This window comes from Thunnus thynnus, chromosome 18 (genome assembly GCF_963924715.1).
Source record: "Thunnus thynnus chromosome 18, fThuThy2.1, whole genome shotgun sequence".
Lineage (NCBI taxonomy): Eukaryota > Metazoa > Chordata > Actinopteri > Scombriformes > Scombridae > Thunnus > Thunnus thynnus.
Genome location: NC_089534.1, coordinates 7,388,401 through 7,411,437, shown reverse-complemented (window position 1 = coordinate 7,411,437; position 23,037 = coordinate 7,388,401). Strand labels below are relative to the sequence as shown.

Sequence of the window (23,037 nt, the reverse complement as noted above, 5' to 3'; positions counted from 1 at the left end):
AAATTACAAAAAATGTGCCTGCTATGAGAATTATACATAATACATTCAAACTGCTTCATACTGAATTTTCAGTTTGAATCCTCACTGCCACACTTAGACTCCTCACTGATAACCAAATAATAATTGTAAACACTGGTACAGCATCTATCGCAATATCTGCAGAACAGAAAAGGTAATTAAAGTCAACAGCTTGTGTTTACTGCATTTCAAATAAATAAGAAGGACAAGCACATTTCAGCAGACATAGAGCCCTAAAAATAGAACATTAATATGTCAGAGGATCTTTAATTAACTGCTGCAATGTCAGTGCACAATTCTATTACCATAATTCAATGCGTTTAATCACATCACATTTCATGCGCTGCACAGCCAATGATGCCTGATCCTCACCTGTTTTATCAGAGGTTGTTTCAAAATGCAGGTCACTCGTGGCTGTTTCTGATGTTGTGACGGCATCAGTATCACTCTCCACCTGAGTGTCCATGCTGTCAACATCCTCCTCAATGTAAAAGTCATCAATGATGGGATACTCGTGGTCAGGTTCACCTTCGTCTCCTTCAGAAGGCTGGATCTCTATTGGTATAACGGGCAAATTATCTACCTCATGGGGCTGGTTATAGTTAGGCCCGATGGGTTGAAGGAACTCGACATCTTCCACAACATGAACAGCATCCTCTCTAAAGTGAAGATCGTCCACATCATCCAAGGGGTGAAGGATTTTAATTGATTCGGCTGGTGGCTCCTCAAGTACTGGTTCTGTGACTTCATCTACAACCCCCTCGTCTGATTCTAGCTCTGAAACCCCGGGCAGATCCTCTGCTGATGTTAAAACATCAATCGCGCCTTCCTCTGGTTCTGAAGCTTCTTCTGGTTTTGGATTTTCAACTAACTCCTCTCCTTCAGCTTCTGGTGGAATTTGTGCTTGAGAAATGTCCTCTAGGTCTTCCTCTGGCACTTGAACCTCTACCACTTCTTCCTCTGGTTTTACATCCTCAACTACATCCTCATCTGGCTGTGGGATTTCAGGTGCATCTAGTGGTACTTCGTCTGACTCTTTCCCTGGTTCTGGTTCTGGTTCTGTTTCTGGAGCTAGCTCTACAACCTCTACCATTTCTTCACTTGGTTCTGAATCCCCTTCTTGCTCCTCTTCTGATTCTGCAGCCTCAACTACCTCGTCTCCTGTTTCTGTCACTTCAGTTACATGCTCTTCCAGTTCTGATTCTGGTTCAGCTGCTGGTTCAACTTCACCTTCATCTGATGCTGGAGCTTCAAAAATTTGTTCTACTTCATAAATCTCTACCACTTCCTCCTCTGACTCTACAACCTCATCTTCTGGTGCCAGGACCTCAGCAACCTCTTCTTTTTCAGCTGGTGTTGCAACATCAAGTGCTTCCTCCTCAACTACCTCTGCTTCTGCGTCCTCAGGAACTTCAGGTACTGTTTCCTCAGAAACATCAGGTACTGTTTCCTCAGGAACTTCAGGTACTGTTTCTTCAGAAACTTCAGCTACTGTTTCCTCAGAAACTTCAGATACTGTTTCCTCAGAAACTTCAGATACTGTTTCCTCGGAAACTTCAGGTACTGTGTCCTCAGAAACTTCAGGTACTGTGTCCTCAGGAACTTCAGTTAGTGATTCCTCAGAAACCTCAGGTACTGTTTCCTCGGAAACCTCAGGTACTGTCTCCTCAGGAACTTCGGGTACTGTTTCCTCAGAAACATCAGGTAGTGTTTCCTCAGAAACTTCAGGTAGTGTTTCCTCAGAAACTTCAGGTACTGTCTCCTCAGGAACTTCGGGTACTGTTTCCTCAGAAACATCAGGTAGTGTTTCCTCAGAAACTTCAGGTAGTGTTTCCTCAGAAACTTCAGGTACTGTTTCCTCAGGAACTTCAGCTACTGTTTCCTCAGAAACTTCAGGTACTGTGTTCTCAGGAACTTCAGGTACTGTGTCCTCAGGAACTTCGGGTAGTGTTTCCTCAGAAACTTCAGGTACTGTTTCCTCAGGAACCTCAGGTACTGTTTCCTCAGAAACTTCAGGTACTGTTTCCTCAGAAACTTCAGGTACTATTTCCTCAGGAACTTCAGGTACTGTTTCCTCAGAAACTTCAGGTACTGTTTCCTCAGGAACTTCAGGTACTGTTTCCTCAGAAACTTCAGGTACTGTTTCCTCAGGAACTTCGGCTACTGTTTCCTCAGAAACCTCAGGTACTGTTTCCTCAGGAACTTCAGGTACTGTTTCCTCAGGAACTTCGGCTACTGTTTCCTCAGGTACTTCAGGTACTATGTCCTCAGAAACTTCAGGTACTGTTTCCTCTGAAACTTCAGGTACTGTTTCCTCAGAAACTTCGGCTACTGTTTCCTCAGAAACTTCAGGTACTGTTTCCTCAGGAACTTCAGGTACAGTTTCCTCAGAAACTTCGGGTACTATTTCCTCAGAAACTTCAGGTACTGTTTCCTCAGGAACTTCAGGTACAGTTTCCTCAGAAACTTCGGCTACTGTTTCCTCAGGAACTTCAGGTACTGTTTCCTCAGGAACTTCAGGTACAGTTTCCTCAGAAACTTCGGCTACTGTTTCCTCAGGAACTTCAGGTACTGTTTCCTCAGGAACTTCAGGTACAGTTTCCTCAGGAACTTCGGCTACTGTTTCCTCAGAAACCTCAGGTACTGTTTCCTCAGGAACTTCAGGTACTGTTTCCTCAGGAACTTCGGCTACTGTTTCCTCAGGTACTTCAGGTACTATGTCCTCAGAAACCTCAGGTACTGTTTCCTCAGGAACTTCGGGTACTGTTTCCTCAGAAACTTCAGGTACTGTTTCCTCAGGAACTTCAGGTACTGTTTCCTCAGGAACCTCAGGTACTGTTTCCTCAGGAACCTCAGGTACTGTTTCCTCAGGAACTTCGGGCACTGTTTCCTCGGAAACATCAGGTACTGTTTCCTCGGAAACTTCATGTACTGTTTCCTCGGAAACTTCATGTACTGTTTCCTCGGAAACCTCAGGTACTGTTTCCTCAGGAACTTCGGGTACTGTTTCCTCAGGTACTTCGGGTACTGTTTCCTCAGGTACTTCGGGTACTGTTTCCTCAGAATCTTCAGGTACTATTTCCTCAGGAACTTCAGGTACTGTTTCCTCAGAAACTTCAGATACTGTTTCTTCTGATCCTGCAGCTTCAACCACCTGTTCTTCTTGTTCTGAAACCTCATCTACATCCCCACCTATTTCTGACTCTTCCTCTGGTTCTGGAACTTGTTCTGAAACATCAATCGCATCTGGTTCTGTAGCAGGATCTGACACCTCAACTATATCTTCTTCTGGTTCTTGAACCTGTTCTACCTCTTTTGTAACTTCAACTATTTCCTCTCCTGGTTGCAAAACTTCAACTTCTTCCACTCCTTCCTCCTCCAAAACCTCAACTGCGCTATAGTCTGGTTCTGCCCCTTGTTCAAATTCTTCTATCTCTAAAACCCCTACTGGCTCTGAAATTTCAAGCTCATTCTCCTCCATTCCTGTAACCTCAACTGCCATATCCTCTGGCTCTGTAACTGCCAACTCCTCTTGGTTTTCTACCACTGACTCAACCGGCTCTGAGACTTCCTCTACTTTTTCCTCTGGCTCTGAAACTTCAGGCATGCCTATCTCTGATTCTGATTCTTCTGAATTCTCTTCCTCTGGTTCAGACACCTCAGTTAGTTCAGGTGTTGGCACCAAAACCTCAAGGACTTCTTCATCAGGTTCCGCCACTAACTCTCCCTCTGGTTCTAGCAATTCAACATCAGTTTCTGATTCTGAAACATCCTGGTTCTCTGTTTCCGAAGCCTCACTGGGGTTATGACTGTTAGGTACACCCAAATCTACCTCTTCCTCATCTGGGAGAGCGTTTACTTCTTCTTGAATGTTTGCTGTTGGCTCAGTGGGTGGCTGGCCTGTGATGGCTGAGAGTGTTGTGACTGGGAGTCCCAAGTCAGACGACTCCTCTTCAGCAAGAGTAGTAGTGGTAGGGGTAAGCTGAATAATATCCAAACTGGGATTTTTGCTGTCCTCATCAATAGGAGTCAGATCTTCTTCTGATATCAGGTTAGGAGACATATTGATATATGGAGCATCTGTCTCCATCTCGAGAATCACAGAAGGAGTTGGGATGTAGTCTCTCACAAGTTCGCCAGTTTCATCATGATGAATGGTTTCAATCTCATGTGTAATGAACAGCACTTCTTCTTCCTCCCCTTCTTCATTTGATTGCTCGGGTTCACTCACATAAATTTCCTCTGACTCATCACTGATATCCTCTGGGGCCGGGGGTTGATCACTGCTCTCTGATATCCCACCAGTCACTGCAGTCATCTCATCATCTGGGACAGCTGTGGGATCCAGCAGGGTCACAAGGGCGTTTTCCTTCTCCAACGGGGTGAGGGGAACCACCAGCCGAGGTTTATCAACGTCCGGCTCATCAGTGAAAACTTCAAACTCGTTGTGGGAATCAGGCTCACTGGACTGTGAAGAGATGAATATATGACATGATGAATGCAAGAAAAAAAGGCTGCAAAGGTTGAGTTCTATAGCTTCATTATAATTTCTGACCTGTAAATTATTAGGAAGATCCCTAGAAAGAGCTATTAGTACTAATTACAAGGAAAATGGAGACAGCGCTCATTTGATACACTTACTATTAATTAGTTTCAATTAATTGCTTATATCCCCTAGAGAGTCATTCAGTCAGTGCACAGCAGGTCAGCTGATCATTCAAAAAATGTGAAATTAGTCTACAGGCAAGCACACAAAAACCATCAAATATGATTATCAAATACAGTGAATTAATTCACTTACATAGGCTATATTAATTTAATTACTTCCTATTAAGTACTACCATTTGATGTAATTCTGTTGATCTTGTCTTGAGTTTTTAGGAGAGGTCTTTGTATACTACATACCTTCACAAATGCTTTCACTTCACTTTCACTTTCAATCACTTTGAATTCATGTATAGATGAGCATATGCAGGTAAATGTGCACTTTTATAATGTTATAGAATATATATTTGATATGATATATAATAACTTTAAAATAAAAATGTATCTTTTTTTAATAAGCATTGAATAAAATCACTCTGTGCAATGTAAAAGTGTCACTTCATAGTGCCAATCCCACTGAGAATCAACACCAACTCATGCAACTCTACACATCTTTTCGCAGTAAATATGCAGTTGTTTGCTAATATGTTACCCATAACAACCTTTTTAAGCCAACATTATGCAGGGCCATAATTCTGTCTGTTTGTTTTGGAGACTTTCTGCCCCCTGTGGCCAAAAGTCACTTAATGTAGCTTTAAGCATTTAAGGTTATGGCATGCTAGTCATTTGTATTATGCAAGAGGCATTAAACATACTTCACTGTAATCACAACAATGAATACTTAATCACAAACTCTATTTAAATATGATTCTTATCTGAGTCTAGTTCCAGTAGCAATTGCAAAACCTCTTACCTCATTCACCACTTCTACTGAAGAGGTTGATGTCAGCGCTGGTAGGAGGACAGATTCTGTCAAAAAAAGTAGCACAAAGCATTTTTAGACTTGAGATGCAGACGAAATATCATCAATTATTCAATTTTTACCACCAACTGGCTTTAGTGGACAGATGGGGTTTATAAAATCAAAGCATTTCAAATATTTAAATGCAGCAACACCATTTGGTATACAGTATTTTACATTTAGTATTAATTTAAACGAAATAGAAAGGAAACAACAACAATATAAAAGTGACAATAATGTCTCTGAGGAGATGCTGCCACTGTACCTGGTTCGAAGTTAAGCGAGTCCAGATCAATTGGCAAAGACGCCTCCTCACGCAAAGCCTTGGTCACCATTTCCTTGAGCTTGGAGTCAACTGCAGACTGTGGAGTGCTGGTCGCTGTCTCTGAATTCTCAGAGTTGATTTTAGGTGAGTTAATCTCAAAGACGAGAGAGTAGTGAACTGAGATTCCTCCAGGCCTGAAAAGGAGATATTTTCTTTCTGATTCAGAGTTGATCACCGATTTTTCACAGTCATTGTATTGATCAACTAATCTATGAACGTTCTGCAGCTACAGTCCTACTGTTGTGGTTGTTCTGTGCTGTTTCTCAGTACAACATCACCTATTTTTCCTTTAACTCTATGATGTAAAGAAAATACAATACATGAATGTCACAAGTACAACTTCCTGATATTATTCATTTTAACCACCTCATTTTAACACACAGCAGGTGACCAACAAAGGTTATCAAAAGTTGTTTTTTGCTGCTGTAAGAAGTATCACATTCAGAATGCCAGGCACGCATATCTGTCACTATATTTTGGAGAAAAAAAAGGAAAAAAGAATGACTGCATCAAAACCTCATCAATATTCTGGGCAGCTACTGTCATCAAGAGAGAATAAGTTGATTTGCGAAGTGTGACTCTGATTAGAATGGCAATGATGTGAATTTCTTTTTTTCTTTTGTGCAAACTGATTCCCGCCAAACAAAGCACTCCTTCATTAGGTTGCAATTGTGGTTCTGTGTCTAAAACACCCAGTGCATTACTTTCTTCCAAACTCAGACAGCTCTTTGTCTGAAGTGGACCTGATTGTGTCCAATATCTGTAAACACACACCTCGTCTCCTCTCTATAGGTGGCTGATATCCTGAATTTACTGTCCTAATGAAATATTTCTTCTTATCCAGGTTAGGTTGTCTTGATATTTCCAGTGCACCCACTCCCTGCTATTCAATATGCTACACTTGTTGCCAACCATGTCATCACCTGGTATCGAATTGAGCTCCTCTTTTGCTCTGATAAAAACAGGTGGGGCAGGCACAGGGGTGCAGTCCACACATTGTAGGCTTGTTAACTTTTCAAACAGAAAAATATACCTTGAACTATTCTTCAGGGGAGATCAGCCTTCCTGACAACAAGCAAAACAGCTCTTCCTTTTGCCTTTTAATGTGTGAACCCTGGTTTCAAATAGTTCATTCCTTTATCTGCCATACACAGCAGCAATCCTTGCCATATTTCTTTCTCTGTCTTTTCGTCTGCTTTCAAAAACTTCACGACTACCTCTAGGATTAAGTCTCCACTAATACATTTTTCTTCTGCAAAAATCATGACTGTGTAACAAGAAAGAGGTCACTTGTAGTGTCAAACCTGCAGAAAGTCAACTACTCCACAGCTCTACTGAGCTCTTTAGCCTCTTTTAGCTCATAGTTTTGGTTTTACGGCAGATTTGCTGTATGATTCAGTCTCTGATAAACCCACTGTGCACTACCTGCTCAGCACCAAACAGAAAACAGACTAGCTGGTGAGGAAAGTGGAACATTTAGCAGCTAAAGAGCCAGATATTTTTCTTAGGAGTTGATGAAGACCAAACCAGAGTTAAAAGGAGAGTGAATATTAGACTTACATTCATCAGGTGGACACAAATGACTCCAATGGGATGAAAATGTTGCTCTATGTCAACTGTTTGCTAACACTTTAGCTGCATCATTTTTATAAAGTCATAAAATGTTGAGTTTACAGTTTGGAAACAAAGTTCAAGTCAATTCAATTCATATTATCATTTTTCATCCCCAGCAGGGCAATTAAAAAGTATATGCAGCAGAGCACATACAGGATACAAGCACAAGCATACATGTCTCAATAAAACCCAAATGATATCATACAACAAAATGCTAAAAAAGCAGTGAGACTGAACCAAAACAGTAAAGTTGCAGACCATAAAACCAAAACAATGAGCTGAAAGAGGCCCAAAGCTAGGGTAGGCAATTTATTTTAAAAGCATTTTTTGCTATATTTGTTGAAATTCTCTTTACATCCCAACAGCTTGGGAGCTTTTTCTTTTCAGTCTTTTCCAGATAAATGCCTACCCCAGCTTTAAATGCCACACGGACTGTAGATTTGGGTGATAATTCTCTGTGTGCTTCTGAGGGGAACAACCCCCTCTGTAAAAGTTTTATACCTCACATAAATGTCTAATCCTGTTTCACAACTGGCTATGAACCACACAGCTTTGCATTTGTCACTCTTGCACTGTGGTACTATAAAAAAAAAATGACTGGACAAAAACAGAGTAGGTCGCATAAAGTAAAAAAAAAAAAAAGCCAAATGTGCAAATATTCTCAAGGTCAAACTATGTTGTCACCTGAAACATGTTCTTGATTTCTGTAATGATTTTTGTTATTGAAATAAATAAAGTAAATCACAACCCTCCTTGCCTCTTACTCTGAGATAGTTTGCTCGTCTGGCAGACAAAAGCAGGAGGAGTTCCTTCGTAAGATTAGCAGACAAGCCCCCCGCTGAGGCCTCATCTCACAGACCCCACAAGGAAAGGCAAATTAATGTGGGTGGGAGGGGCAGCTTGACAATTACTGTATCCACAAGACTTTCTGTTTCATTGCTCACCTTCCTTTTTCTGATAATGAAAGAAGAAGAAGCCTGAGTGCATTAAAGAACTTTGGAGAAAAAAAATCTGCACTATACACCTCCTGTTAACCTTTAACAAGAATGGGATTCAGAGGACAACTATCTCCCTCTCAGCAAATATTGGGCCCTTGGAAATCACTGTGCAGATTTCTATTTTGTATTGTCTTTGTAAATGTCTGGGCAGTCTTGGGTTTATATAATCCCCCTCTGCGCATCAGACTTGGATCCAGATAAATGCTGTGTTGCATATTGGCAGGAACCAACACAAACACACGAGGGTGGAGGCGGCTACTACACACAGTGTTTCATCTCTTTGTGTCATTTACCCGTCAGTGTCCTGGGTCTCGCTTGCGTTGGGGAGAAGAAAAGAAGTTGTTAGAGCTGGAAATAAAAAGAGTAACAGGAAGAATGATACCAAGAGGATGAACAAGAGCCACAAGAGATGACATCATGTCAATGTGACATTTCAAAATTTACACTAAACAACACACATTTTGTTTTCCTCAAGCATTTGAAAACTTGGTTTTGCATTGAGTATGTCTCTATAGAATTTAACACTGTGAGAAAAAATGAGAGAGAAAAGCATGCTGAGTTGTAAATTAAAGAGTCTCATAATCAAAAGCTCCGCTAGTCTGCTTCATCAGGACTGTGTGGGTGTGATGTTTAATTTGATTTTGATTTGCTATTTATGGATCTACAAGTCAGATTACATCTGAGGGGTGAAAGTGAGAACAAGATGTTATCCAACAAGATGTTAGAAAACACAGTGAGACACAAAACATGCAACAAAAATCAAACAATTTAATTTTTTGTACTGACTAAACCGAACTCATTATTCCACACCAGAATGCCAAGATAAAACATCTAAAATCTGAAGTTCTGTAAAACTTCAATAATAACGTGTCACCTTGCACCAGAGATATGCAAATCCATGTCAAACATGTTTTCTCTTTTTTTGTATGCATGTTTAATTACTTTATATACAGTATATAATAAAAAAAACCTAATAAACATGCACAAAAAAAGGAGAAAAAAAGTTAGATGTTGGGAAACCCCCCAAAATAATACAAAATAAATACAGATGAGACAATACAGAAAGTTCATGATCAGATAGATGATTAGTTAAGTGAGTCATTAGTAGCAATATAGAAAGATAATTACAAACAACTATATATTAGAGCTGACAGGATTAATCGATCAATCCATTAGTCCATCGGAGAAAAATAAATTACTGACAACCACCAGTTTTTCATCAATTTAACTCCAAAGTTCTAAATTTGTCTTATTTTAGATAAAAACTGTGCTTATTTCTTAATCTAAACATCTTCTTTATTATTGGTGATTATGCTGTTTTTAGCTGACTAGTTCTGAATAGACAGTAACGCAGCCATCCATACTACTTTTATCTCCTGAAGAGCAGAAGATTGATGTCCCAGAATTTTATTTTATGACCTTTCTCATGGTTATGTTGTTGTGATAAACGCTAATAAAAGAAACGCTGCCTTCCATGCTACGTCTCCTGAACAGCTGAGGAAGAAATAATCACTGGCTTTCTATTCTGTCTAGTTAGTTACGGCACGAAACATTCGCCTCCAGCGGCATCTGACACAATCCCGATGACAACCAGCCTCTTATCTCTTCAAATGGCTGTCCGTGCCAAACAATCAGCTTATTTAAAAATTTAATGAAATTATCAAGGCTCAGTGGAATGTCTCGCCGCCACTGTGGAGATTTGATTACGCCTTAACCGTGCTCTCCCAGCTCTCATCTGCACACTCAAACCTCTTTTTTTTTTTTTTTTTTTATAGTCAGATGTAATGTTTCTTACCTGATTCCCAGCACATGGATGGCTTTAAATCCTGGAAGTTTGTCAAAAACATGCTGCATCTGTAAAACAAAAAATGACTTTTTAATACCTTTCTCTCAGAGCCTGAAATATCAGTCAAGATGCCTCTCATCATCAGTCTCCCTTTGCAGAGGCCGGTGTAATTAACTCTGAGCCGTCAAACAGAAGCTTGGTAATAAGCTGGCACGGGGCCAATATGTCAGTATAAAAAGGACTGCAGGAATGGGAAACCCTCATTGATATCTATCTTTGGGCGAGTTAAGCGCCTGGACTCTCTTATGACATAATCGTCTTTAAGGGCTCTATCAGGTAACTTCCTGCTGCGAATTGCGTGCAACTCCGAATAATCCCGATGCCTTTTTAAGAGTCTTTCAATGAGGAAGCAACATGGAATCAATTAATATCTCAACATGACTCTCATTGAGGAGCTTGACAAAAGGAATTGTGCTTGCAGAAAGGGTGCACTGTGGGTAATCTTCTCCCTTTCTCTGGCCGTGACCTCACAGACCTTTGCTGTAAGCTTCTTTACTGTGAGCCTGAATGAAAGCTGTCAGCACAGAGAGAGGAAACAGTGGCAGGTAGTGACTGACTTGGTGGTAACAGGGAGAAAAGAGGAGATATTTTTCTAAAAGACAGTGTTAAGCGACAGACAGTCGGCGCGCTTTAAGTTTTAGATGGACAGGAAACTCTCCGGGATGAATCATCAGTACAAAAGATGTGTAAAAAAAGTGTAAAAATATCTGGTTCTTTGATAAAAAAAAGTCAAAGGTACAAGCTAAAGATGGGAGGTAAATCTTTATGTAAATGTTAAATTATTACAATGTGCATAAAAAGGTTATTTTCAGTGAAGTAACATAAATGATAACCGGTTGAATTAGGTGTCTTGAGTCACGACAGTCTCATAACTTCTGACTTGAATCGTTTATCTATTCATAACCGCCGGGCAGCCACAGTTTATGGGACTGTCGTGACTACGCATGGCTGGGTGGCTCAGGCTACTTCTTGGAACAGGAACAGACTATAAAAATAAATGATCTGAGCCCTGTTGTTTTGTTGTATTATCTTCACAGTAGTTGAACCCGCGGGAGCTAACTGATCAGTCTGGGGATTTTAATTCATTCAATCTGTCCTTGTCATGTAGCTGGATAGCTAATGCTAGCTAGCCAGCTGTCTGCAGCTCTAAGGCTGCTGTCAAGAAACACAAAAACATAGTGGGAGCTCAGCAGGTGAATTAGTGAGCAGACATTCAGTGTCTGACCTCTGTCCTGAAATTGATAAGCAAACTGCTTGTCTAGCTAACTGAAGCATCTGGAACAACCCAGATAGCAAAATTGCTGTGGGCCGGATCTGGGCCACAGCAATTTACACTCTCAGCACTTTCATCCGGCCCACATATCGCAAGGAATAATGGGCTCTTGTTTCCCAGATCTGGGCTACAAGCAAGCTGTATGTCAACCAAGAATAAACCAGATAAACCAGAACTGGCCCACATCCAGAACACACATACCTCAGAGTACCGCATCTTTACCAAAAAAGGCCCACATTTGATTTGGGATATTTGGGCCATATTAGCTATTTTACATGTGGGCCATTTCAGGCTCACATCTATATTTTGTCTGGGCCAGAGCAAGGCCAGCAGATCCACAGCTGGTTGGGATAACCTGTAGTTTTTAAATATGCATAACTATGACAGCCTTACAAGTAGAAATGTATGTAGTTTGCATTTGAGTCAGAGACACTTACGTCAAGGAATCGACCCTTTATAGCAAATGGTTATACGATTGAAATGATTGAACATCACTTATCCCATCAGTCATCACATACAAGTATATATACAGCAGCATTAGAACATGAGTTTATATATGTGACCTTGAAATAAAAAAGATGGACTCTAAAGAGGACATGTCCAGACCACAGAACAAAAGCAAAAATAGAAAAACAGGAAGCAGAGAATCCAACCTGGTCCTGCAGGTGATGAGCCAGGTCGATGTACTGAGGGGAGTCTGGGTCGTCCAGCAGCTCTCTGTAACCCGGGTCCACCAGGTCGATACTGAACTCCACTATCTGCTCCACCGGACTCTCAGGGACCACGTTAGGAAGCTCTGAGTCCTTCAGGAAAACAAACAAGAGTCAGTATCAAGGTAACACTGGAAACAACAAGGTAACACTTTTGTACTGCTCGCCAGTGCTGTGAACAAGATTTTAAAGTACAGCTGCTTCGTCAGCTTTAGAAAAGGGTATCCAAGATTTAAGAAGAAGAGAGTGTTTAAGAGAAACACCTGAACAAAAGAAAAGCTGCTAAATCTCTTCTTCTAAATCCTCAGCGGGATAACAACAAAACTGCATCACAGTCAAAATCTGGTAAGGAGCTGGACAGACAAACGGTCACTACGTTGTCTTTCAAAATGAACATAAATACAATAAATTCTTCTTGACTTCACTGACAAAGAGCTCCAGAAAAACAGAGGGCAGAAACAGAGAGAAACAGACGTGTTTACAAATTTAACTGGATTATTGTGGACCTTTAACAATCAAAAGTTAACAGGAGAAAATATGTAGTTTTGCTGTTAGATAAAAGCATAAAAGTTCTTTCTTTTTTTCATGTTTTCTGATCAGATGAAGGAAAGCAAAACCCTATTTACAGACGTTTGTGGATTACATGCACTGCAACCTAAAAGTCAAAGCATGATCTATCATTTACTACTCAATGACGTCCTTCACAGAAAACAAAAACAACCTATTTTTGAAATTCAAGTGAAAATAGTGTTTGACACTTGATGCTTTATTTAAAGATGATATTTGGCATTTTTGTCTTTATTTGATAGTTTACAAGGGCAAAACAGAAACCTCAGACTGCTCCGTTTGTTGCTGAGCAGGTAGTGTACAGTGGGTTTTTAGAGCTTTTTCTCTGAAAACAGCTGCCTGCTGTGGCTGAAAATGACGCTGTGAGAGCACCGAGAATGAACCAAAACAGTAAAGTTGCAGCCTGACAGCTAAACAATGACCTGCAAACTCGCTATAAAGCTCCGTAAAGTCGAGGGGAGCTGCAGAGTCGCTGATAATTAGGTTCATCACTACGAGCCACGCCCAACACATTACACACTGACAGCTCAGACATTATAAAAATATTGATTATAGTCGCTTTAAGTAAATGTACTTTGCACTTCTGACACCAGGAGCCACAGCTGCCTGGAGAAGTGCAGCTCTGAAGTAATAAAATGTTCTGAAATGTGTTTTGGGTCCATCACGCAGTACAAAATCATTACTGATAGAAATGTCGGTCAGATTGTGAATTATAACTTCTGACCTACACATTCAACAGTCAGCACTTAGTTTGGCCCAAGAAAGGGGTATGGGGTGAAAAAGAGTAATTACCTGCTTTTATAAAATGAGTGACAGCCAAAAGTCAAATTATTCTGGTAATTTCAGAGGACAGTCAGCAATTTATGGCCCGTTTGATAAAATGAAAGCCTGACAGCCACAGATCTTTAGAGAAATTCAATGTCAAACCTCTGGTAAGGCTTTTTTTTAGCTTCTTTCAACACTAAAATCAACTCACTGAGTGCAAACTCAATTAATCACTGACAGGAGAAAGCAGAAATTATCTTTGGAAGGACATGATGCACTGCTGCAACCATCTGCTACCGGAACAAACAAACACACAAGGAGTCCGGACTGAACTTTGGAGCAGGAACAGCACCAGCTGGGCGCCCGGTGAACAAGTCCTCGTTACCTGCAGCAGCTAACGAGGACTCACTGTCAGAAAGCTGAACTAGAAAACAAACTGCTGAGGCACCATACTGTGTTCTGAATGTCACATGATTAATCTCTCAGTTTACTCTTATTACTGAAACTCTGCAACCTTTATGTTGACTTGTACTTGCAAAGTTGGTTTTCCAAACTTACTTTAAGATCCATTCTCGTGGTTTTGCATCTTTGAGCTCTTTTAATCTAAATCATATAGGGCTAAAATGGCTGTTATAATGTCCCACAGCCAAGTTGACGTCTTCAAATGTGTTTTGTTTGTCCGACCAACACTCCAAGACACAAAGATATTCAGTTTACCATCATTTATGACAAAGAAAAGCATCAAATTCTCACATTTGAGAACCAGCAAACCAGCAAATGTTTGATATTTTTGCTTTTAAAAAAAGACTAAAACAATCATTTGGTTATCAAAGCACTTGCCAACTAGAAGCTGACTTAGCGATTAATCGACTAATTGTTGCAGCTCTAAAATCATATACTGTTAAAATACCTTTTTTAAGTCTAAAAGAGATGCAAGTTCATGAGACTGGAGGATCTGCATTAACGTCACACATGGGGGGATGAGTCTGGCTCGTCATTATGCCGTGTTCATGTGGGAGTGTTCACGTCAACATTCAAGTTGTATTTATGACTGGGAAACTGTTCTTAAAGCAGCTATAATCAGTATTTGTATATTAATAATGGATCACATGAATACTTTTTTGTAAACAGAGAATTATCACCTGACTATTCAGCTCTATGGAGCTTTGTAGCATCTTTCAGCTTATTGTTTTGGTTTTCTGGCCTGTTTGGTTTGGTTTTTGCAAACTGCAATATTATTTAGAGTATGTTAGGCCATGAGCCACTCAATTAAAAATAAAAGAAATCTGGTATGTGTGTTTAATGATCATCTCAAAAGCAAAAAAAAGAAAAGATGTGTGATCTGATGAAGATAAAACATTTCTAAACATTTAATAATACATTACATACAATACATAGAACGTACCATCAAGCAGAGTTTTTGAAAATGGCCGCTGGGAGCAACTGCAGATATCAAACAATGATATCAAACAAAAAGAATAATTTATTGTTCATTGTGATTGCCTCCCTATGAAAAGACTCAACTGTCAAGCTGAGTTTAAAGAGTAATAAAATGAACAGAAAGCAGCGGTGGCCTTTAATTCAATCTAAACACTTTAGAAAATGGTTGGCAGTAACTTAAAGAAACTGTATGTGATTTGTATTTACTGGTCTAAAACATGCAAAATCATTAGTGTGTTTTTTTTTTTCAGTAAACAATATTTGATCTGCATGTTTCTGCCTAAATACCAGCAGAGGACAACACGTTTCTGGCCTGAATTTTGTTAGGAACGACAATAATCTGAGAAAATCCAGAAACGGTTAACTGGATGCTCAACAAATATCCTCGATGTGTCTTTGAGGAAGGCACATAATCCACTTAACTGCTCCGGCGGAGCTGCTCCATGACCGACAGTAGAATACCGCAGCCAGGAAAATGATCAGCAGTGATGTAAAGTATAACTGATTTGTCTTTGTTGGACTAAAATATCATTAAATTCCACATATTTCAGGTTGAAAGGAGATGTCAGAGGTAAATAGTGCATAAACTGCTCCCTATCACTTAAATAAAATAATTTAACCCCTACTGATGTTTAATTTCAGGAGAATCTCAGGAGTACTTGACATTTTCCAGTCCTAAGAGCGGCCGCGCTATCCTCCTGCGTCCTTTAACTTGTTACTGTAACTAAGTGTGTCGACTAGCTAAATATCTAAAATGTAAATGCTTGTTGGTACCTCTTCAACCTCTTCAACTTCTTCAACCTCCTCGACTTCCTCAACCTCTTCGACCTCCTTGACCTCCTCGACCTCCTCGACCTCCTCAACCTCTTCGACCTCCTCGACCTCCTCGACCTCCTCAACCTCCTCAACCTCCTCAACCTCCACGGCTGGCTTGACCTCCACGGCTGGCTCGGTCTGATCGATGGTGGGGGTTGGAGAGGCACTCACGGGGCTGGGAAGGACGGTGGTGCTGGTGACATTCATTGGGTCTGCTGACGGGGCGGCAACGGTGGTCTGAACCTCTGGACCTGAGGAAACATCAGAGTGACTTTATTCACGGCTTTAATAAACTCTGAGTCAGGTTGTGTGCTCATGTGAACATCAGCAGAATATAGTCTCCTATCTGTTCAGGATTAATAGAAGCACAAGCATCAAATTTAATCAGAATCACTTCAAAGATAACAAATAAAGTGTTTGTTATGGAAGAACTGATGCATGTAAACAACCTGCAGTTTCACAGTTAGTGCAGTACAAGGAGAAGACTTCTGGATATTGCCTTCATATAGTACATGACATGCAGTTAGTACAGAAATCTATATATATTCTATGGTTCAAAGTAAACAAAAAGGATACTACCATACATACTATGCCCTGCAACAGGACATGACACTTCAATATTCAACATTATAATGACATAACACTATTAGTGTAATATAGTACGCATATCAGATATTCAGTAATTATAAATTTCCTACCTGCTATCTCAGGGACCTTTTGTTTTGGTGGTGGAGTCAACACACTTCTGCAGAAGAAAAACAAAGAACATGATATCAGAAATTTGACCTTTATGAAACATAGTCATGTTATTGTGAATGTGAAGCAGGACTCTGTGTTTAAAACAAAGATTTTTGAATGGAAAAAGGGGTAAATACAGAAAAGATTTTTCTTCCCTTCCCCGTTACTTCTCATGTCATATTATGATGTATCCTCCCACCCCTTTAAAACTCTTTAAATATCTAACATATCTAAATATTATTTTATACATCAGTTCTTGCAAATTATATTTAAACTGTGTTTTTTGAATATGTTTTTGGGGTTGAGTACATTTTATGCCTTTATTAAATAGCGACAGTAGAGAGATGACAGGAAATAAGGGGACAGGGAGAACAACAGAGTCAAACTGCCGACATCTGTGGTTGTGTGGCGTGCGTCTTGACCAGTAGGCTACCAGGGCGTGTCTGATTGTAGTTTGTTTCCATTCACCTCATTTTATTTTGCATTTTTAATTTGCACTGAATCACCTGAGTGGAAATGCAGAAAATTAAAAAAAGATCTCAAAATATTGCAAAAAAGTTTTGACGCTTGGCTGAGGTGAAAAAGTTTGGCGCATCGATAAAATCAAAATATGACTGGTCATCACAGGTCAGAAATACAGTGAACACAGTCAGACCCATGCTGAGTAGACCTGAGGATAACTAGACCCGATCCAAAGTGTAGTCGACCCCAACAGATCCTAACAGAGACAGAACACCAACATCATAAAGCAGCAGTTATATAATTTACAATAATGTCTTCAGAATGAATGTAAAGTCATAGAAACTAATTCCGAAAATAATTCAAATGCTTCAAAGACTAATTTATGGAAATAATCATGGCATACCACATAATCAGAGCTTTTAACAGATCCATTTTGCAACAGTAAAGCCTAACTATGTTTATTATATTAATAAACAACAAGAAATGTCCACCCTCAGCCTAATATCAATGCTCCAAACCTGGAAGTTCTTTAACTTTTGGAAAGTAAAACCTCCCCCTGGAGCAGGGACGTTTTTAGCACCAGGTACTATCCTACAGAAACTATATCTAGTACCCGGTTCCTCCGGTTGAAACACAGGTTTAGTTCCTGAGTTCTGGGAAAGTTCCTGCAGTGGAATTGCCCTAAAATATATACTTGAGCAGCGTCTTTTTTGGTGCCAGGAACTACTGTATGACTGATAAATAAAATTTAGGTCCTGGTTCCTCTGCTCAAAACACAGGTACGGTTACTGAGGTCCTGAAGTAGTTCCTGGTCCCCTGGAAAGGTTACTGCAGTGGAAATAGCCTGTTAGACATTTTGCAGAATACTGTGGAAAGTGGAAGTGAGCAGACAGAATTTGTGAGCTTTTTTTTATTACTTATCATAATATATCATAATATATTTCAATATAAAGTTATGGAGTTTAGTTTTTTGGTGAATCATGGATGTCTGCTTCCTCTCAAATTATTTCACTTTCACAAGATGACATCATTTGCATACATTTCAAGCTTATTAATAAACTTAAAAATTAACATTTTAGAAATAAAAAATATGCATTTCTCCTGACAATTAGATGCCACAGATGCTGTTTTAATCAGTTATGTGATTAACTTAATCAGATTATTATTTAAATCAAGACATTTGTCAGTAATCATACTTTGAGTATGAGAACAAAGTCAAAGTGATTCCACAAATGGAAACGTGACTCCAGGGGTGTGAGGATGATTTAGTTTAAATCTGAGGATTTATAGGAACAGAGAAAGACTCAGAGGAATGAACAGGGTCGCATCTTTATTACACGACTCGGCTTTTTACTCTGTAATCACTCCGGTAAAACAAATGAGAAGCTTTTTAATAACCAGGAAATATAGAGAACAGTTTCCACAGACTTTGCAGAACCAGTTCAGTTACTCTGGTGTACTACTGATGAACAACCTTCGTCCTCAGTTTTAACTCTTTGACCTCCTTCACTAAAGGACATTTAAACTGTCTAAACCATAAATGAGGAGCTTTACTCACATACATCATCAGGAGGAGAGACGTAAATTAATTACTTGGATTTTTTTAATCTTTTTGTTCACTGATCTATAAATCTACAAGGGACTGTAAGGCAGGTTAATGCAGATTCATGTAACATAATTAAAACATTTATAGCTTTATTAATGACATCATATATGAACATTTTCCAATTTCAAATTAATCTTCTTAGCCCTCACACAGTTGATTAAAACTGTTGATTGATGGTGTTTTAATTCAAATTATAACATGTTGATACATTTGGATGCTTGGCTAACTATGTAAACTGAAATTTTAAACAAAATCTAGAAAAATGGCAAAAGAAAAGTCACATGCTTCATGTTTAGACTTAAGTATAAAGTCAAGAGGTTGTGATATGTAGCACGACAAGCTAGTGAAGCTATAGACCGAACAGCATTCTCGCACATGCTCAGTGGTGTCTGCCGTGCACAGAACTACTCTCCAGAGACTGTAAATGTGATCGTTGTTATAAAGCCGTGTTCAGACAGAACACGAAGTGAACTTTCGCCTCATGTTACTCGTGCAAGTTTGACCGCTGGATCATTCACCCCAAACAGCCAAAATACATTACTGTGCATGAGCTGTAAGCTAGCTAGCAACGGTAGGCACTGACCGTGTTCAGCCTCTGACTGAACTCAGAACTCACCAGGAACTCTGGTTCTTTCTGTTATTTCCCTCCAGTCTCTCTCCTTTTTCCTCTCTCTTTCTTATAAATAACATTTATAAAGCCCTGGGATATGTGCAAATTTTTCACTCAAGTTGAAAAATTTTCAACTCGCACGTACATATCTTTGAATCGCCTGAGGTGAATCGGTGTATACTCGCGTCTTTGCAATGACTTTGTAAGAAAACTTTGCTTCACATTCCGTCTGAACACCATTAATCTTTGTTTCCAAACAAACTAACATGACTAAACTCTTCACAATGAAGGAACATGTCTCCCAGTGCAGCACTGTGACTCACTGATGTGTTTTTACTAGTTTTTGGATAACAATGGAGGTCTACGACACAGGAATAAGACATATCAGGCTTTGGATACACACACAATACTTGTTAGTAGATCAGTTGGTTGGCTCTGCACATGAGATTTGTTGACAATAAGAAAAAATATAGAAAATAGTCTGTCAGTCACCTGTAAAGCACTTTGTTAGCGACATAAAAGCTGCTAATCTAATAAAGTTTCATTGTGGAGCCCTGGTGTGGCTCTACAATGAAACTTTATTGGTGTAGGTGCTGACCATAAACCACAACAACCTCGGTTTGTGTTGAATGCCATTCCCCATTTCTCTACTGTCGGATCTCTTATAGAAGGCATAAAAAAAGAGAAAAAGTTTGATAATTTGGTTGATATTACTGCTTTTGTTCAATAGAAAAAGGACTGTCAGTTTGTCTGGTCCTGTTAAAATAGCTGTATAACTCTGACTGTGACAACAAACAACAACAACAACCCTCACACCGTCCAAACTTGCAGCTTGGTTTAATCGTCTATGTGTTATTTGCATCATGTCCACATTATCTGCACGCACGTAGTCAGAGACACAGACTGAAAACATGATTATCTGTCACCCCTACCGTGATGGAGGCCTCCCGTCTCTCATCCGGTTCATCCTCTGCAAACAATCAAAAAAAACAAAACCAATAATTTACTGTATGTCAGAAACAAACAAACACTATCACCCTACACATTTCAACACTCAGGCAGTAATTGGCCACATGATTATCTTGTTTGTGATAATGATGCCATGTGTCAGTGACTGCTGCCGCTCTCACCGGAGGTTGTTTGTTTTTTTAGATTGATGACTGACTGAACAACTGATGAATTGATTCATTTAATTTATTTATTTCTTTACACTCGTGAATTGAGTTTGTGTAAATGCAATTATGTGAACATTTCCTGTTGTGCGTCGTGGCTTAAAATAGATTTAGCTGCAGCCGTACGTGGGTTCTTGAGGGAGTTTTACAACCCTTCAGGCTATGAAACCCATTAAATCTCCACAGTGTCATTTCAGAAAATGAGCGCGAAGGTTAATGAATAAAGAAACATCTCTCCTCTGTGTTTACATGAAGGGTCAGTTCACCCGAGTAGCACTACAAATATGCATATGCATGCAGAATGTTTTGTTTTTGTTCATTAGCGCCGGCAGCAATATCCAGCCCATTCATATTCAGTGTTAAAACAGTTTTCACAGTGTTTTATTGAACAGGAATATGTAGACAGGTTTGATATAATTCTTAAACTGAGAGAAAAAATGTTTGATATGTTGGCATTGAAAGAGGCCATGTGGCTGCTGGCTAGACAGGACAGATGCAGTGTTGATGAATGTGCTGAGAGAAGCACGTTTGCATGTTTACTGATGGATTTACAACACAAGTGCTGGTCAACAACAAACTTAAATTACATTCCCAGTGAAGCATGCGGGTGGTTTAGAGTTTATTGAGTGACTTTTATGCACAAAATCTTCACCTCCCCCCCTCGACCAGGAGCCTAATGTTTATTCATAACCTACTATCTGTGGCTGCTGAGTACAAAAGGTTAATCATGATTTACCTTTTTAAAAGGGCAACAAGTGGTGGTTGGTCATTTGCCAAACTGGACGACAAAACAAACCATAATTCAGCTATTATCATTAAATTCTAATTGGGCTGGTGGTCATTATTCCACAGGCTTAAAAGGATAATGTTGGTATAATTTATATTGTACACAAATCCAATGAAAAGACCAAAACCAACAATGTGTTAGTGTGTCTGTCAACAGTTTCTGAATTTCCTTCTCTGTCTGTGGCTCTTAGCTACGAGCAAATTTGTTCTTGGACATAAATCTAGATTCCGAGAAGACATAAATCTTTCAAAACAGCTCACAAATCGTACCTATAAACTATTTTACACCCCTCAAACTGTTTAAATTGGATCAATCCAAGATAATAAATGTTGCAAATGTGACAAGAAAGTGAGCACATTTCTACATCTTCTGTGTGAGTGTCCCTTGGTACCGCCTTTATGGAAAGAGGTGCTTAAAAAAGCTTGAAAAATGGCTCAAACAACTTCTACCAGAATCCTCACAAATGTGTCAATTAGAGGATAAATCTCTCAAGCCTCTGTGGCATACGGAAGCAGAGTTTGGGCTGGCAGTAACAGGTTTTTATTGTAGTAGCAAGGCCGGTTAATCGATTAAGCAGCTTATTAAATGTTGGAAAATAGCGAGAAATGCCCGTCATGATGTCCTACACCCAAGGTGACGTCTTCACATTGCTTGTTTTGTCTGACCAACAATGTAAATTAAATTTTCTATCAAAGAAAAGCAGCAAATCTTTTACTATAAAGATGCTGGAAACAATGAATGTGACATAGACGATTAATCGATTATGGAAATAGTTGCAGATTAATTTTCGGCCATTCAACTAATCGATTACTCAGTTTGATGATTTTTTTACTTAAATGACTAACTGCTCACAAATATATCATTTTGCGTTTAAATAAGGTTCAGTCATTTCCTAAAAACAGCTGGTCACTGTAGTTTTTAGTAAACAAACAGGAGGAAATGGTGCATTTGTTGGGGACTGTTTTCTAGACACCACAGAGGAAGAAGCTGTATCACTCTTCAGATACACACACGATAGTTATTAGTCGGATGAATTAATTGTTGGTTTTGGTCTTTTCAGAGCTTTTGTTGATGAGTAGAAAATATAGAACATCACCAGTTTTATCTTTTACTGAAGGTTTTCCTTCAATTGAATGTTACTGGATGCAGAGCTACCATGAAGACATATTATAGGTTGAGAACTTGAAAAGGTGACTTTTGAGTGAATAACGACCAAAATAGCATCAAATTTGGTTTGAGTTATTTTAAATAATGGACAATGGCGAACAACATCCTATGTCAGATAAGAATAAGTGAATATTTTTGCAGACTCATTCAAAACAAACATTTGATTTTTATATCATTATAAACAAATTTTTATTTTACACCTTAGTTAATTGTAAATTAATATGATTTTCAGGATACTTGGTTTTCTCTCCTCGCTGCTAATGTTTCTAAATGTACTGTGTGTGTTTTGACTGTTGGCAGAATCCTCTCTAAGCTCATTGTGGTTTTCTTACCCTGTGAATCATGCTCATGTGCTCATCGGCGCTGCTGAAGTTTTTGGCGAGGTCGGAGATGCAGAGCGACTCGTGTTGACACGTGTGAACCCATCTCTGGTACTCCGTTGTCCCGGGGATCCTGTCGAAGAAGATCCTGAACGCCTCCCACACAGCCTCCTGACAAACTGACCAAACAAAACACACCGCGGGCTCTTAGACTTTCAGCACTAAATACATCACTTAGAACAGTTCCTTCACACTGTTGCAATCTGTTCTGCATTGTAAACTAAAGTGGGAATCTGT

At 39.5% G+C, this 23,037-nt stretch overlaps 1 protein-coding gene across 1 annotated transcript in view; it reads right to left on the bottom strand.

Annotated features, from left to right (window-relative positions):
* LOC137169891 (fap1 adhesin-like) overlaps window positions 1–23,037 on the bottom strand; it is a 54,330-nt gene that overhangs the window by 24,503 nt on the left and 6,790 nt on the right. Inside the window, exons 3-12 of the mRNA XM_067573302.1 lie at window positions 22,753–22,919; window positions 20,227–20,264; window positions 16,577–16,623; window positions 15,837–16,129; window positions 12,234–12,383; window positions 10,257–10,315; window positions 8,755–8,775; window positions 5,790–5,983; window positions 5,477–5,532; window positions 391–4,486 (exon numbers count right to left, since the gene is read on the bottom strand). Of these exons, the coding sequence (XP_067429403.1) occupies window positions 391–4,486; window positions 5,477–5,532; window positions 5,790–5,983; window positions 8,755–8,775; window positions 10,257–10,315; window positions 12,234–12,383; window positions 15,837–16,129; window positions 16,577–16,623; window positions 20,227–20,264; window positions 22,753–22,919 (5,121 nt within the window). The remainder of the gene's footprint in view (window positions 1–390; window positions 4,487–5,476; window positions 5,533–5,789; window positions 5,984–8,754; window positions 8,776–10,256; window positions 10,316–12,233; window positions 12,384–15,836; window positions 16,130–16,576; window positions 16,624–20,226; window positions 20,265–22,752; window positions 22,920–23,037) is intronic.